Consider the following 14,763-nt stretch of genomic DNA (forward strand, 5'->3'; position numbering starts at 1 on the left):
CAACAGAACCAGAAACCAAGTAAGGGAACCCACCACAGCCAGCAATGTAAGAGGTTGTGTGAGTGAGTGTGTGAGAGAGAGTTATCGTGTCTGAGTGTGCATGTGTAAGAGAGTGTCTGTGTGACAGTGAGAGTACATGAGTGTCCATATGACAGAGTTGCGTGTATGTGTGAGAAAATGTGCATGTGAGAGAGAGAGTAAGGTCTGTGTTTGTGACAGAGTAAATGTGTGCATGGAGAACAGAAAGTGTGTCTGAGCATGTGTGGGTTTGAATGCAAGTATGTGAGTGTACTTGAGCATGTGTGTACATATCTGTTAAGTCCAACTGAATGGGTTTCATATGTGGACATGAGTACACAATGTTTTATGCTCATTTCAGTGTATATTTGATCCTTGTGTATCAAGCTTTGTCGCTTATGAAAACCTCAGTTCCTTCTCCCATGATTAGTGACTGTACCTTCAATTGTTAGAAATCTGGAATTCCCTCACTGAACCTGTCTTCTTCCCCACGAATTTTCCTAAAGAAACTCTTAAAACTGAACTCTTTGACCAAGCTTTTCAGCAGCCGTCCTAATGTTTTCTCCTTTCGTTTGGTGTCAAGCTAAGCTTTATGTCTGAGAATATTCTGTGAAATAACTTGGGATAGATTTACTGTGTTCAAGGCACGTCATAAATGCTAGTTTTTTTCTCCCTGTATGTGTGTAAATGTGTGGATGTGAATGTTTTACCAAGTGTCAAATTGTTTCTGAGATTTCTTTGTTTGTGGCTGTGAGGATGTGAATCTAATATCTACCTGTGTGTATATATGGGCTATCTCTCTGTCCAACTGTCTGCCTGTCAATTTTCTTTGGGTTTAGCTGTGTATGCATGCGTCAGTATTTCAAAATTCATTTTCGGGATCTGGCAATTCACCAGCATTTATTGTTGTCCTAATTTTCCTTGAGAAAGTCGCGCGAAGCCACCCTCTTGAACAATTGCAGCCCATGTTATGCAGATTCCCCAAGTATTGTATGGGATGGTTTTCTCGGATTTTGACCCATTGACAATGAAGGATCCATGATACATGTCCAATTCAGGATGTTTTGTAACTCAGGAACAAACTTGGAGATGGTGATGATTCCACGCTCCTGCTGCCCTTATTCTTCCAGAGAAAGAGGTTGGGAGTTTGCAAGGTGCTGCCTAAGCAACTATGACAAGTTGTTGCAGTGCATCTACTGGGTGGTATACGCTACTGCAAATGTGCACTGGTGGCAGAGGAAGTGAATATTTCAGGTCATGGACACACCACCAATCAAGCAAATTGCTTTCTCCTGTATGAACATCTGTAAATGACACAACATGTTTTTTTCAGATTCAGTACTTTTTTCTCTTGTATTAATGTGTTTTTGCTGGTCCACAGTTCCTCAATGCACTCATCCTTCCACTCACAGTCAGCCTGAGGGTGATCAGACAGGTCTCCTTGACTGATTGTTATCAAGGTCTCAATGTGGTCCAGCTGTTAATTTTCACGGAGTTACAGCTTATATTACCCGTTTCACCAGTTGCTTCCAATACTGGCCCTTCAGCTTTCATTCAAAAGCTGTACCATTAGAAGTTAAAATGCAAGAGCCTGAGATTGCCTTGTTAACTCTCCCAGATTTCCACTATAACTGCAGGGAGAATGTATTGGATCCCACTGGGATCAGCCAAGGTCACAATTAGGTTGGGATCCTCCCCACCACCTTCCCTATTTTCTGAATTGTATTAAACAACACCACCACAAAGTTCTTACAGTGCAATCCAAGGGGGCAGAGAGGGACTGGACATATTCTACAGGTGGACTCCCCCCCAGACAGAGGCTGGAGACAATCTATGGGTTGAGTCCTACCTTCGCTACCTCTGAAGGAATCCAGCATAGGACAGGAGGCCAGCAAACCAAGTGGCACAAGTTAATTGAATTTTAGATTAACAGAAATGGACCTCAAGAGAAATGCAGGTGCAGAAACGAAAGTTTCATCTGGCTTTCAGTCAGAAGAGGTTCGTCATGAGAAGACTGAAAGAGGTGAAGTGTACAGATGGCAGGTAGGGATGCTTCTGTAATGGTACAGATGGCCATTGGCTCAATCCAAATGGTGCACCCTTCTGCTGATCAGCATAAAACATCAGCAAGGACATGGTTTTGGTGTTAGACCCAGGAGTGTGTCAGGTGGAATTGTGAGGAATCGCTCCTTTAAGAAAGGGTCTCATGCTGTTTCTCATTCTTACAGGTGATGTGTGGGATTATAGCAGGATTTTTACACTACTTGTTCCTGGCTGCGTTTGTTTGGATGTTTCTGCAGGGAATCCACCTCTTTCTCATGGTCAGAAACATCAGGAATTTAAGAGTTCCCCATTCAGGAAAAGTTGAGAAACTCATGTACCTTCTTGGCTATGGGGTCCCTGCAATAATTGTGTTCATTTCTGCTGCAGTGTATCACGATGGTTATGGCTCACCCAGGCAGTAAGTAATGGTTTCTCCTTTTCAAATCTTACAAATAAAATTATCACCATCCAGTTACAGCCGTTGTCAGGATTTAACCTTCTTTCTATTTGCTGCAGACCTGTTTTTGTCAATAGAAATAGCCTAATGTCCATGATTTATCCTGTTTAATTCCTGCCCTTGACTCTTCTCCATTCCTTTCCTTCTTCTCTCCACCACAGCCTCCTGTCTTCACCTTCACTTTTTGCTCTCCTCACCTGTTCTCATCTCTCTTCCTTTCATCTCTGTTTTCTCTTCTCATTCACTTCACATGGCCCCTGAGGCTCAGATGGCAACGCTGTCATATCTGAGGAGTAAGATTTTGCATTCAAGACCCATTCCACAGTTTCAACACAAAAATCTAGCGTTTCAATGCAGCACTGAGGGACAGCTGCACTGCAGAGATGCCATTCTTCAGATGAGACATGAAACCAAAGCCCCATTTAACTGCTTAGGTGGATATAGACGATCCTATGGGAAAGAACAGCAGTATCTTGATTGGTATTTATCCCTCAATCAACATCACAAGAAAGAGATTACCCCGGTCAGTAGTACAATGCTGTTTGTGGCACTTTGCACATTAGATGACGTATTTTCTACTTTACAACAGTGACGACACACCAAAAATATTTCATTACCGACAACGAGCTTTGAGACATTCAATGTGCCTTGTGTGCAAGTTAGTGGTTATATTATTCGTAAAGAGCTTGGGACTGATCTGTGACTGAATGATATGTGAATACATATCCTGAGGTGCCACATTCACTGATTCACTGTGGTCATGCACTGAGTAACAAAGTATCAATCTGTCAGTCCGCCAGCCAAAGGGAAAATGGTGAGAAATACACTCAATGAAACTCCAGCATTTTTGATTTGAAAGTATGACTATTTCTACGCGATGGGAACCAGAAGACATGGTCTCATTATATTTTTCCTCCAATGTTCAGCTTTCTTCCCGTGACTTACACCCCTTCCTCTCATCTTTACTCATGTTCTCCTCTCACTCTCCTCTCATTCATTTTCCTCTTTATCTATTCCCTCAGTTCTGTGTCTCTCTCTCTCCCCATTTCCCAGCTGGCAATATCAGGAATAGGCTACTGACTGATTTATCCTAACTCTAGGTCAGTAATTGCAGTTCCTCCCTCCGTCAACAACACTTGCCAGCATTGGATTCTGTTACTGTGCTCCACACCACTTCCCAATGTCACTGTTCAACTTTGTGTACAGGAAGGAAAGGATGCATTTCATAGAATGATAGAGTACTGAAGGGGACCATTCATCCCATCTTTCAAAGGGCTGTTCAATTAGTCCCACCCCTCAGCACCAAAACGCTGTGAAGTTTCTTTCCTTTTCAAGTATGTACATTGATTTCCTTTTGAAACTTACCATTCAATCTGCTCATGCCATCCTTTCAGAAAGTGCACTTCAGACCATCAACATTTGCAGTTGTATAATTCATTTTTTATCAAAAGGAATTTTGACACTTGTTAACCTCAGTCATGAACGAAGGATGGAAAGGTCTTTGGCCTATAAAAAGAGAATAGAAACCCAGAGTGTTGGCAGCAGATGTGGGGCAAGTGAAAAAGGGATGAAGTCCATGTCCTTGTGGTGGGGAAATGGCTAAATAGGCAGGCATGCTATTGACGAGAAGTGAGTGACCCAATTTTATACAAAATGTGACTGTCCCCAAAGGGTGGCTGGCCGGCCGGCATTAAGTCAATACAAGAGCAGTACACACTATGCAACATGGAAATAAACAGAAGACAGCATATTGAAAAAGACCTGGTCAGGGAACAGCAGCCAACAAGCATCATAGCTCACACATGGCCCTGAGTCTGTGTGCGGCATCATTTTGATTCAGTCACATCAAGGAATGGAACCCCGCTGTCGGGGGTTTTATGTTGTATGAAGCGGTTATGAAGGCTGGGAGTATATCCATTTGGGTTTAGCAGTCTAAGATCGTGGAGGGACTTGACAGAATGGATGCTGATAAGATGTTTGCCTTTAGTGGGAGACCAAAATTAGGTGGGGGGTGTCCAGTTTATAAAATAGGAGGCCTCTGAATTAAGGCAGCAATGAGGACAAACATCTTCTCTCAGAGGATTGTGAGTCTTTGGTTCTCTCTTCCCCAGACAGGAGTGGAGACAGGGTCATTGAATATTTTCAATGCAGGGGTAAATGGATTCTTGACACACAAGGGATTCAAAGATGACTGGAAGGGTCAAGTGAGAATGTGGAATCGAGGTCACAATCAGATCAACCATGATCTTGTTGAATGATGGAGCAGTCTCAATGCTTGCTTTTAACTCATTCATAAGTCATATTGTCACAAAGACATGTCATATTTAATAATTCAAAGAGAAATTAAATTGGAAGGATTGTGGAAAAATGTATTTATTCAAGTTTTATGGAAATACCCAATGTAGTTTCTTTAAATGGTGTTGTTGAAGGTCAATGTGTTCATTAGAGATTTCAAGGTTTCCGAGGAGTCACATGACTGGTGATAGAAGTGTGTTCTGATGGAGCCCCTGTGTGCTCGGGCTGGTTAAACAGTGACAGCTTTTGGTTAGAGGGCTTTGGAATCTGTAAGTAGTCAGAGGCAGGAATCTGCGAGGGAAGACTACCCCAGCCGATCTTTCCTATTTCTGAAAGAACTCTGTTGTTGAGTTCAAGGTGAAACTAATTTGTTCTCCTGAAAGAATGACTGGAAAACAAATTCTCAAGATTGTGTTTCTTAGGCAAGCTACATCTGAGCAACTCCAGAAACAATTATCTGTGATTGATAACCTGACCACACATGCCACAACATCGGAGCGACAAACATCGGGACATCTTACACTGCCCATTTTTTTAAATAAATAAACCATCTGCCAAATGTTTTTTCTTTTCAGAAAGCCAATTGCTGCAGAGAAATCTCGGGTTTTTTTTGTTCTTTTCAGGAATATGTGTGTTTTGGGACTATTGATACACATAAACATTATACATCTATACTACCAGCTGCATATGTTCACTACTCACTGCATCTTCATTGAATCCATTTGTAATATTTTGACAAATTTGATAGTAAACCAACAATGATGTTTATAAAGAAACCTGGTTGAGAGACTTTGTTATTTAAAACCCGATATGGACAAGATATTTAGCTGGCCATTTTCATTCAATATTGTGAGCCATCGAGCAGTGAGGTGAGAACAACAGTGCATCCTTCCAGCCTTGGTTTTATAGCAGATGGAGAGACAGAGAGAGAGAGACAATCCTATCTGATTTACTGAAGCCCTATAGGGGTGAAACTGCCATCCTTAACTGGTCTTGCCTACATGTGAATCAAGACCCACGGCAAAGTGGTTGGCATTTAGCTGTCCTCTGGATAAGTAGGGATTGGCAGTAAATGTTGGCCTAGCCAGGGATGCCCACAATCTGTGAATGAATATTTTCATTTTGATTGAGGAGCACTGGAAAAAATATTTCTGCTCTTCATCAAAACAGTGTGTGGAATCTTTTGCAGTAGCATACATGGAGAGTACAGTCAACATCTCATCAGAAAGACATATGAATATTTCAAAAGCCTCATACAGCCCAACACAAACAGTAAGGAAGAGTCAGGGGAAGGGTGTCCCCAGGTAGAATTCAGGACCCATCGCCTGTTAATCACCACATTTCTTGAGGAATGAATAAATTCTGAAATATTTTTACCAACAAACACAAAGAACATTATCATCCAATCAGTACATGGGTTATAAAAATATTTTTTGCACTCTAAATAGCTCATGCTTCATGGGAGCTATTCTCTTGTTGATACTCACTGTTCCGAATGATTTACTTTCTTCTCTTAACTTCCAGCTGCTGGATCTCCACAGACAAAGGATTCATCTGGAGTTTCCTGGGACCTGTGTGTCTGATCATTCTGGTAACTTTCAAACTAATCATATCAAATCTCTCATGTTTTATTTCTATCTGATTGCATCAACTGATTCTGTTTAAACTGTGCAGTAAACCACTTTTTAATTTACTTAACCTCAGTAACAGATTCAAGATCAGCTTCTTCCCCACTGTGATCAGAATTACAAACCGACCTCTCAAATATTAGAATTTATCCTTCTCTCGTAGCCTTCTCTGTAGCTCTAATACTCTATTCTGTATTCTGTTATATTACCCTGATATACTTACATAAGATATGATTTGTCTGGACAGCACACTAAACAATACTTTTCACTGTATCTTGGGACATGTGACAGTAATAAATCAAATCAAATCAAACCATCACGAGCAGTAATTATCAATTTGTCACTTATTTATATCCCATAGCTTCCCATAACAGACTGTTTTTGCACTTTGTCTCTTACTAATACTCTCTCTCTCCCTGAAATTGCTCCACAAACTGTCGGTATCCCATCACCAAATCATCCTTTATTTACACGTACATAGTACATTACATTGCCCCAGCTAGCACAGAGCCAGATCCTAGTGTGAGCAGAACCCCTGGCACTCCCGTTTGTATCTGTCAGCTAGAACTCCCTGATTGGACCAGGTTAACAGCCCAATCAGGGAACTCATATTCTACGAGATCCACTTGGCTGACATCATTCCAATCACTCCCCTCCCACTCCCTCTGTAATGTTTCTGGGACAGAAACAGCTCTACATTCAGCCAAAGACGTTTAGAATTAGAACTGCAGAAGCTATTGAAGATGGATCCTTTCTTACTATTCCATGCAGACTCGCTCTGATGTAACACATCTGTACGGTAGCCCGAGGTGGTTAAATGCACAATGTAATTTTCAGTATACTACACTCTCTCCTGCAGTCTGATTTGCACAGTGTATCTTCCATGTCCTCAAGGCTCCATATCGTCTCTTCCCCAAAGCCTCTCTGTCAAAATGTCTTCACCACATGACCACTCCATCCATAGCCACTCACTCCCAGAACCTTTACTTCCCTTCTCCATTGTCTGTCTCCCCAGAATCAGTTACTTCAGAGCAGGCAGGGAAAATCCTCGTAAAAAAATGTTAGCAGGGAGAACAGTGTGAAATTTCACCATTCCAGCTGTGAACATCACTTGGCAAATCACACAAATTTAAGAATTAAAAAGACCTAGTTCCAGATATTTTCCAACAACAATTTGTTTACATTCATTCAACATATTTTGAAATCTTCCAACAGATCAACACGGCTCTGTACTTCACAATACTCTTGACATTGAAAAGAGAGATTTCCAAGCGGGACACTCAAGTGTCTAAACTTCAGGATACAAGGTAAGGTACTATTATCTCGAACTTTACGCAAATATTGTTGAAATTTACAGGAACATGTAAAGATGGGTAAATTACATAGAATGTAAGAACTAGGAGCAGGAAAGGGCAATTCAGCCCTTCAAAACTTCTCCAATGTTGAACAATTAAAAATCTGTCTATCTCCTCCTTAAGTGTATTCAGAGTCCCAGCATCCACCTCACTCTGATATAGTGCACTGTTACGGGGAACGATTAGAGGCATAGGACAAAATGGATTGCCAGTTCAAAGAACCAACACAGACTAAAATATTTAAATGGCCTCATTCCATAAAGGTTTCATTGGATACATTCTTAAAAGTCAGCATTATTTCAAGGAATTGTTTTCTGACATCAATGCACCACATGTACAATATTAAAACAATTATTGAACATTAAAAATTTTTAATTCTGCTTGAAATCTTTTCATGTGACTACTGTAAAACAAAGTTATCACAACATACAATATCTCATTCATTATTTTCTGTAACTGATGTACTGCTGGTTATTACCAAATACACATGCATTAGAGAGGGGATGCTCTTGGAGCTTCCTTATCCCATGATTTGCTTCCACATCCACAAACATTCATAACTGCAGAGCTGCAGAGCTTTGATCTGATCTTTTGGTGCCATGGCTACTTCCATTCTCACTGATCTTTTTCTGTCTCTCGTGCAGGATGCTGACCTTTAAAGCCATTGCTCAGGTGTTTATCCTGGGCTGCACTTGGATTTTTGGTTTGTTTCAGTTACAGGAAGAGCCCGGTGTAATGACCTATTTATTCACCATCATTAACAGTTTCCAAGGCACATTCATCTTCATTCTCCTCTGCATATTAAATCCCAAGGTAAACAGTGCTGTGGTCACAGAGTGACTGTCTTAAGCCAATCAGGTAACCTCTTATGAAAGTTTTGATCTGATCCTTTTTTCCGATGAGGTGTTAAAACAGAGACTCCCTTGGTCTCCTGTGGTGGACATAAAAGATCCCATGTTTCTCAAGCAAAGAAGAGCTGGCCAATCTTTATCTCTAAACCAACATGATAAGAACAGATCACCTGGACAGAATCATATTACAGTTTGTGGGCGCTTGCTATGCGCACACCATATTTCCTGAATTCCAACAGTGACCAGACATCATAATTACACCATAACACAAGCACATTGGATGCTCCTGAAATCATGAAAGGTACTATAACAATACAAGTATTTCTACATTTCATGCAGATGTTAACATTTGTTTTGGAAACCTCCAGTATTTCACAGAGGAGCCCCGTAAAAGCACAGCAAGTGTAGTTCACTGAAGTAAATATTGTTCATACGAATTTGACCTGCATTATATGAAGAAAGATGTATGTTTTTACTGTGATTTCCACAACTTTAGGCAAAAACATTTTATGTAATTTATTTGCAATTTTTAGAAGTTTATTTATCCAATGGCAGAATTGCTGTCAAGTACAGTGTTTGTTGCCCGTATCTAATTGTCCTTCAGTTGTGTACCCATTGCAGGGGGCAGTTAGAAGTTGACCACATTTTTTGGTTCTGGAGCCACATGCAGGCCGGAGAGGGTAGGATGACAGATTTCCTTTTCTAAAGGGTGTTAGTAAACCCAATGACGAGGTAATCATGTTACTGAGGCTAGCTTTCAATTCCTTATTTATTCATTGAATTCAAATTCAACCAGTTACCACAATGGGATTTGAACCAATTCCCCACAGTATTAGAATGGGACTCAGAATTACGAATGATCTTACTGTCTCTGCATAAGCTGCTTTGTTCCTTTTGGCCTCAGGATCCTGACACTCGGTTCAAACAAGGTTCTACATTCCATACCCTGTCAGGAATAGACACCCAACACCACTTTTGTAAAATTGGTCAATTAATTACCAGAAGGTTTGCTCACCTGCCAATTAGTTGAATCCACCACCCAGATGGATCAGCCACAGGGTTACGGAGATAGTAGATGGAATGCTCTTTGGAGGATTGGTATAGACTCCATGGGCCGAATGGCCTTCTTCTGCACTGAGGGATTCTATGATTTTATGAATTGAGGACAGAGCCCATTTCTCAATGCTGCACGGTCAATGGAAAGCCTTCCAATGCGGACAGGGTCACAGTCTGCCAATAAAGGTAAGAAACAGAGAGAGGGCACTACAAGACCAAGGTGGTTGCTCAATACGTTTAAGGCAGTTGAAATTCTGATGTGTACTGCAGATATGCGAAGGTCAGAAATTCACTAAAATTCAAGTTGATTGCATTTAGTTAGATAGCACTGGATCACTAACATCCCACTGCATTGTGTCCAAAGGTGAGAGCCGCTTATTGTAATTACTTCGCCAGGATGTATAAGGCAATGGACACAGTGGCCTCAGAGGAGGATAAAGCCAACACAATGACGGTCTTATCGGTAAGTACGCCTTGACTAACATCAATCAGCCTGTGAAATGTAACCACTGACCCCTGATAGGTCACTCTACTGTTAGGATATGAGATTTAATCGATGATAGGCCAGAAACTGGATGATTCAATTTCTATTGTACCAACAATGAGACAGCACAGTGGGCTGGTTCTGCAAGAAGCCCCGAGATTCTATGTCCGAGAATCCAGAGCCAGATAAGTATAGGAGGTGTTGCGCAGATGAAGGACATTGAGGCCGGGGAGGGGGAGGAGGTGTGGGGGTGGTGTTGGGAACTGGGGGCCCTGAAGAAGAAATGGGGAAGTAGGGAACAGACCTATCTAGGGGAGGCAAACCGTGTAGGTGGGTGGTGCACAAGTTGGAGAGGGGGGTGTCATGTGTACCTGAACACCTCCCACCAGCCTGAAAATTGAGACAATGGGGAAAACCGGCTTTCAGGTAATTAATTGCCCACTTAAGGGTCTCACCTGGCCGAAGCACTGTCCAGCCTCAGTCTCACCCACCCCACTGTAAAACTGCAGACAGGTCAGCGTAGAAGAGAGCGTGGGGGAAGGCCAGCCATGGGATTTTCACAGCCTGCATAGAAACACACTGACGGGAGAGCATAAAGTTCAGTCCATTGAGACAACAGTCACAGCTCAACTTAGGCAATTAAACAGCACCAAAATATGGCAGATGCCCATTAACAAGGCACCCATCATTCATAAATATGTTACACGAAATCATACACACAGTCAGTAAACTTTCAGCCTGCTGCTGATCGTCCTTTGTTTGCTTCCCAAGTTACCTGACTTAAGCACTGAACTGTATTTAGCAACAACTTTTACAGCTTTCTTTTCAAAGTGAACCAGATGTTTCATCGACAAGATCAAATTTCACCTTAAGAAAAAATTGTTTAATGAAGTGTACAATTCTTCATATAAGCTACAATAACAGAGATTCCCCTGACAGTGTCTTTCTGTTGAAATTTCCTGTATTCCTCATGAATGTGACAGAAGACTTCGAGGATGTTTATGACAGAATATCATATCAGCTTTCCTTCTGGGTTGCACAAACATTTTATAATCACAGGAAAATTAAACAATCCAAGAACCTTAAATTACTGTCATTGTTCAAACTGTTGTTTAGAGAATTAAAGAAAGAATTTATATGGTGGAGCCTGTCGAAAAAACATCCAGTTTCTTTGCATGTCAAGGAAGGGAAATTACAAAGTCATGCATCCACATCAGTGTGCATCATTCTCTCACAGTTTTCATACCCACTTTGGCCCAGCTGAATTGAAACATGTTCAGTCATTAACAATCCCTTTCCTTCACGTTGACAGATAATGCTGCTGAGCATCTTCATTTGTAAAAAATCCTATTCAAAGTTATAACTGGGCATCAAATTATAAGATAGCTTTGATATAGCTGTTTATTTGTTTGCAACAAATTTCATGAGTTTTACCTCGTTTGTTAAACAATCCAGAATCTCAACAGACAGGATCGGCAAAGATAAAATGAATCTACAGCAATTAGGAGGTTTCTTTTCATCCATAAAATCCTTTCAGCCTTTACAAATACGGGCAGGTTAAATTTGGTCAGTTATCCTGGGCATCTGCACATAAAACATACAGTATTTCTTTTCATCCAGTGATGCTTGTGGGTTGGATAGCTTTGCATTTCTCAACTACAAATTTTGATTAGAAGTCTGATTAAAGTCAGGTCAGGTCAGAGCCAGGAATTTCTGCAGCTAGTATCTCATCTCCTGTCTCCTCAAAGCTGAGCCACCACAAGGTATAAGGTACAAGGATTAAGTCAAGAATTTGATGGAAAACTCTCTGTTTGCCTGAATTTGTGCCGCTCCAACATTACTTCAGAAGCTCGGCACCATCCAAGGCAAAGCAGCCCACCTCATCTGTTTCCCAAACATTACCTTAAGCACCTATTCCATCCCCCAACAATGAACAGAAGCAGCAATGTGTTCTATCTATAAGATACATTGCAGAAACCCACCACAGTTCCTTTGAAAGCATTTCGCAAATTGTTGACCTCCACCACCTAGAATCACAAGGAAATGGATGTGTGGGAACATTGACACATGTCAGGTGCTGACCAGTGGTTCGTGCCATTTTTTTGAGTTGCCTGCCCACAGATAAAAGACAGGTTTCACAGCCAGTACTATTTTAAAACTGCTATTACCTTGTGTATTTAACTGGATTCACGGTGATTCAGATTTGAAAGCTGTCTACATTTGTGAACTTTGACGTGTTGCAATGTAGGTCTCCACCAGGATTGGTTACTCCATGCGCCTGTCTTCCTTCTCTGCTGTGCTCTCTTCTGACCAGTTCCTGTGTCCTTCCGTGTGCTTCGTGGATCAGAGTTAACTTACTGAGCAGAATCATAAGAATCTATTTTTATCATTATGTTGCTGTTGGTAGTGAGGAGTCTTTCAATACCTAATTGTTACAGGAACGGACTGTCCAAATGTTCAGTCATGAGATTATTTTAATGAGATGAAGACAGACAAGTTTATTATGTTTTCAGGTAACAGCAGCATTAACCTCATACAGCGATTTAGAATATAACATGGGCTATAAACTTCCTGCATTATCACTGAACAGCGAGTGTGTGATTTCTTCTCCACTTGCAGATTCTAGGTTTTGGATTCTTCTTCTCTGGTTCTATCTCTTGTTTGTTCTCATTCTGTTTTCAAGATTTCCCACCCACAGGAATTCTATTAGAAGGCCATCGTTTTATTATTGCTTTAATCCAATTAACTCTTTCCCCTCAAGGTTATGATGACCTTGACCTGATCAGGTTTTTTTTGACCAACCAGGAATTGTTTATGGCACTGGAATTAACTGAAGTATTTACATAGCGATGTATCTCCAGGATTTTACATCCCGTGGTTTCTTACCTCATGTGGGGGGAAGAGAGAGAGAGACACACACACACGCATCTTGATTCCATTCTTAAACACAGACAGGCTTTAAGATCTCAGCAGTAATATTGCAAGTTGAAATAGTTTCACATCAGCTCACTGCTTTAGCACCATTCTATGCTGCATCCAAGATCGTTAGCTTCCGCCTCCTCCACACAAGCCGTACTACCGAGACAAATAAGTTAAATATATGTTTTTACATATAATAATTAGATACTAAAACTAATATATATCTACTCATAATAATACGGTCACATTTTAACAATTACTATTCTGGTTAATAACCTAATAATCTGATTTTGCAGATCTCAAAGGACTGATGAAACTTCATTTCCCTCACTGGCTGAGACAGATGAAAGCGTTAATGCCATCATCGTCTCTGACACAGTGATCAAGGAACCACCCAACACTGAAATGCTTAGCAGTTACTGAGGAACCACGCCATTCAATTAAACAAGTCTGTGTTGGTGTTTACCCTCTGTGAGAGCAAATTGTTCTATACACATTTATCCATTTTTCACTGATGTCCTTTCAACTCCAATCCCCTCAGCCACTTATTGAACTGAATCTTGAATATTGGTGCAGTGTCCAGCTCAAGCACAGTCTTGTTAGTGAATCCCAGTCTCACAAACTGAAGAGGTTTTTCCTGCATGCTGACTCAAATAGAAAAGCATAGTGGTGCTGTACTCAACAAATAATCCAAAGGCCCAGGCTGATGTTCTGGGGACTTTCTGTGAGAAATATCAAAATAATGCTTTGTTTGAGAAAAGCTTCCTCATTTCTGTCGTTAATGAATAAGCTTAAATTCACAACACTCATGCATTTGACACCATCTGAGACAAAGCAACCCACTTGATTGGCACCCTAACCATAAACTTCAACATTCATTCCCCCACTGATGCATAGTGGCAGCAGTGAACGCTATCTACAAGATGTTCTGTGAGTAATTTACCAAGGCTCCTCCAAAGGCCCCTTCTGAACACTGTCTACATTAAAGGCAGCAGCTACAAGGGAACACCACCACCTCCACATTTCCCTCCAAGCTACTCACCACCCTGACTTGAAAATATATCAATGCTCCTTCACTGTCACTGGGGCAAAACCCTGGAACTGCATCCCTAACAGTACTGTGGGTGTACCAACATCAGATGGGCTGCAGTGGTTGAAGAAGTCAGCTCACTGCCAGGTTCTCAAGGGCACTGAGGAAGGGATGGCAAATTCTCATTCGGCATGAAATGCTAACATCCAAGAATGAATAAAAACAATACAAGAGTGCTTTACAGTCGATGAAATGTCACTTTTGTAAAATAGGAAAGCAAGGCAGACAATTTGCGCACAGCAAGAGCCCACAAACATCAAAATCGAATTGGTCAGGAATGTCCAGGAACTCCCCACCTATGTCCGTGACAACTTGGTCCAGGAACTCCCTACCTATGTCCGTGACAACTTGGTCCAGGAACTCCCTACCTATGTCCGTGACAACCCAAAATCCACAAACCTGAATGCCCTGGTCGACCCATTGTCTCTGCCTGCTCCTGCCCCACCGAACTGATCTCCAACTATCGAGACTCCATTTTCTCCCCCTTGGTCCAGGAACTCCCTACCTATGTCCGTGACAAACCACCCACGCCCTCCACCTCCTCCAGAACTTCCAATTCCCCGGTCC

At 41.4% G+C, this 14,763-nt stretch overlaps 1 protein-coding gene across 1 annotated transcript; it reads left to right on the top strand.

Annotated features, from left to right (window-relative positions):
* Window positions 1–1,953: 1,953 nt before the first annotated feature.
* Window positions 1,954–14,483, top strand: LOC109935380 (adhesion G protein-coupled receptor E4-like). Its single transcript, XM_048617830.1, has 7 exons — window positions 1,954–2,061; window positions 2,247–2,479; window positions 6,338–6,404; window positions 7,657–7,748; window positions 8,441–8,609; window positions 10,068–10,166; window positions 13,403–14,483. Exons 1-7 carry the CDS (start codon window positions 1,954–1,956, stop codon window positions 13,415–13,417), a joined length of 783 nt encoding a protein of 260 aa, XP_048473787.1. The 3' UTR covers window positions 13,418–14,483.
* The last annotated feature ends 280 nt before the right edge of the window (window positions 14,484–14,763 follow it).

The sequence above is a fragment of the Rhincodon typus genome, chromosome 38 (genome assembly GCF_021869965.1).
Source record: "Rhincodon typus isolate 14 chromosome 38, sRhiTyp1.1, whole genome shotgun sequence".
Lineage (NCBI taxonomy): Eukaryota > Metazoa > Chordata > Chondrichthyes > Orectolobiformes > Rhincodontidae > Rhincodon > Rhincodon typus.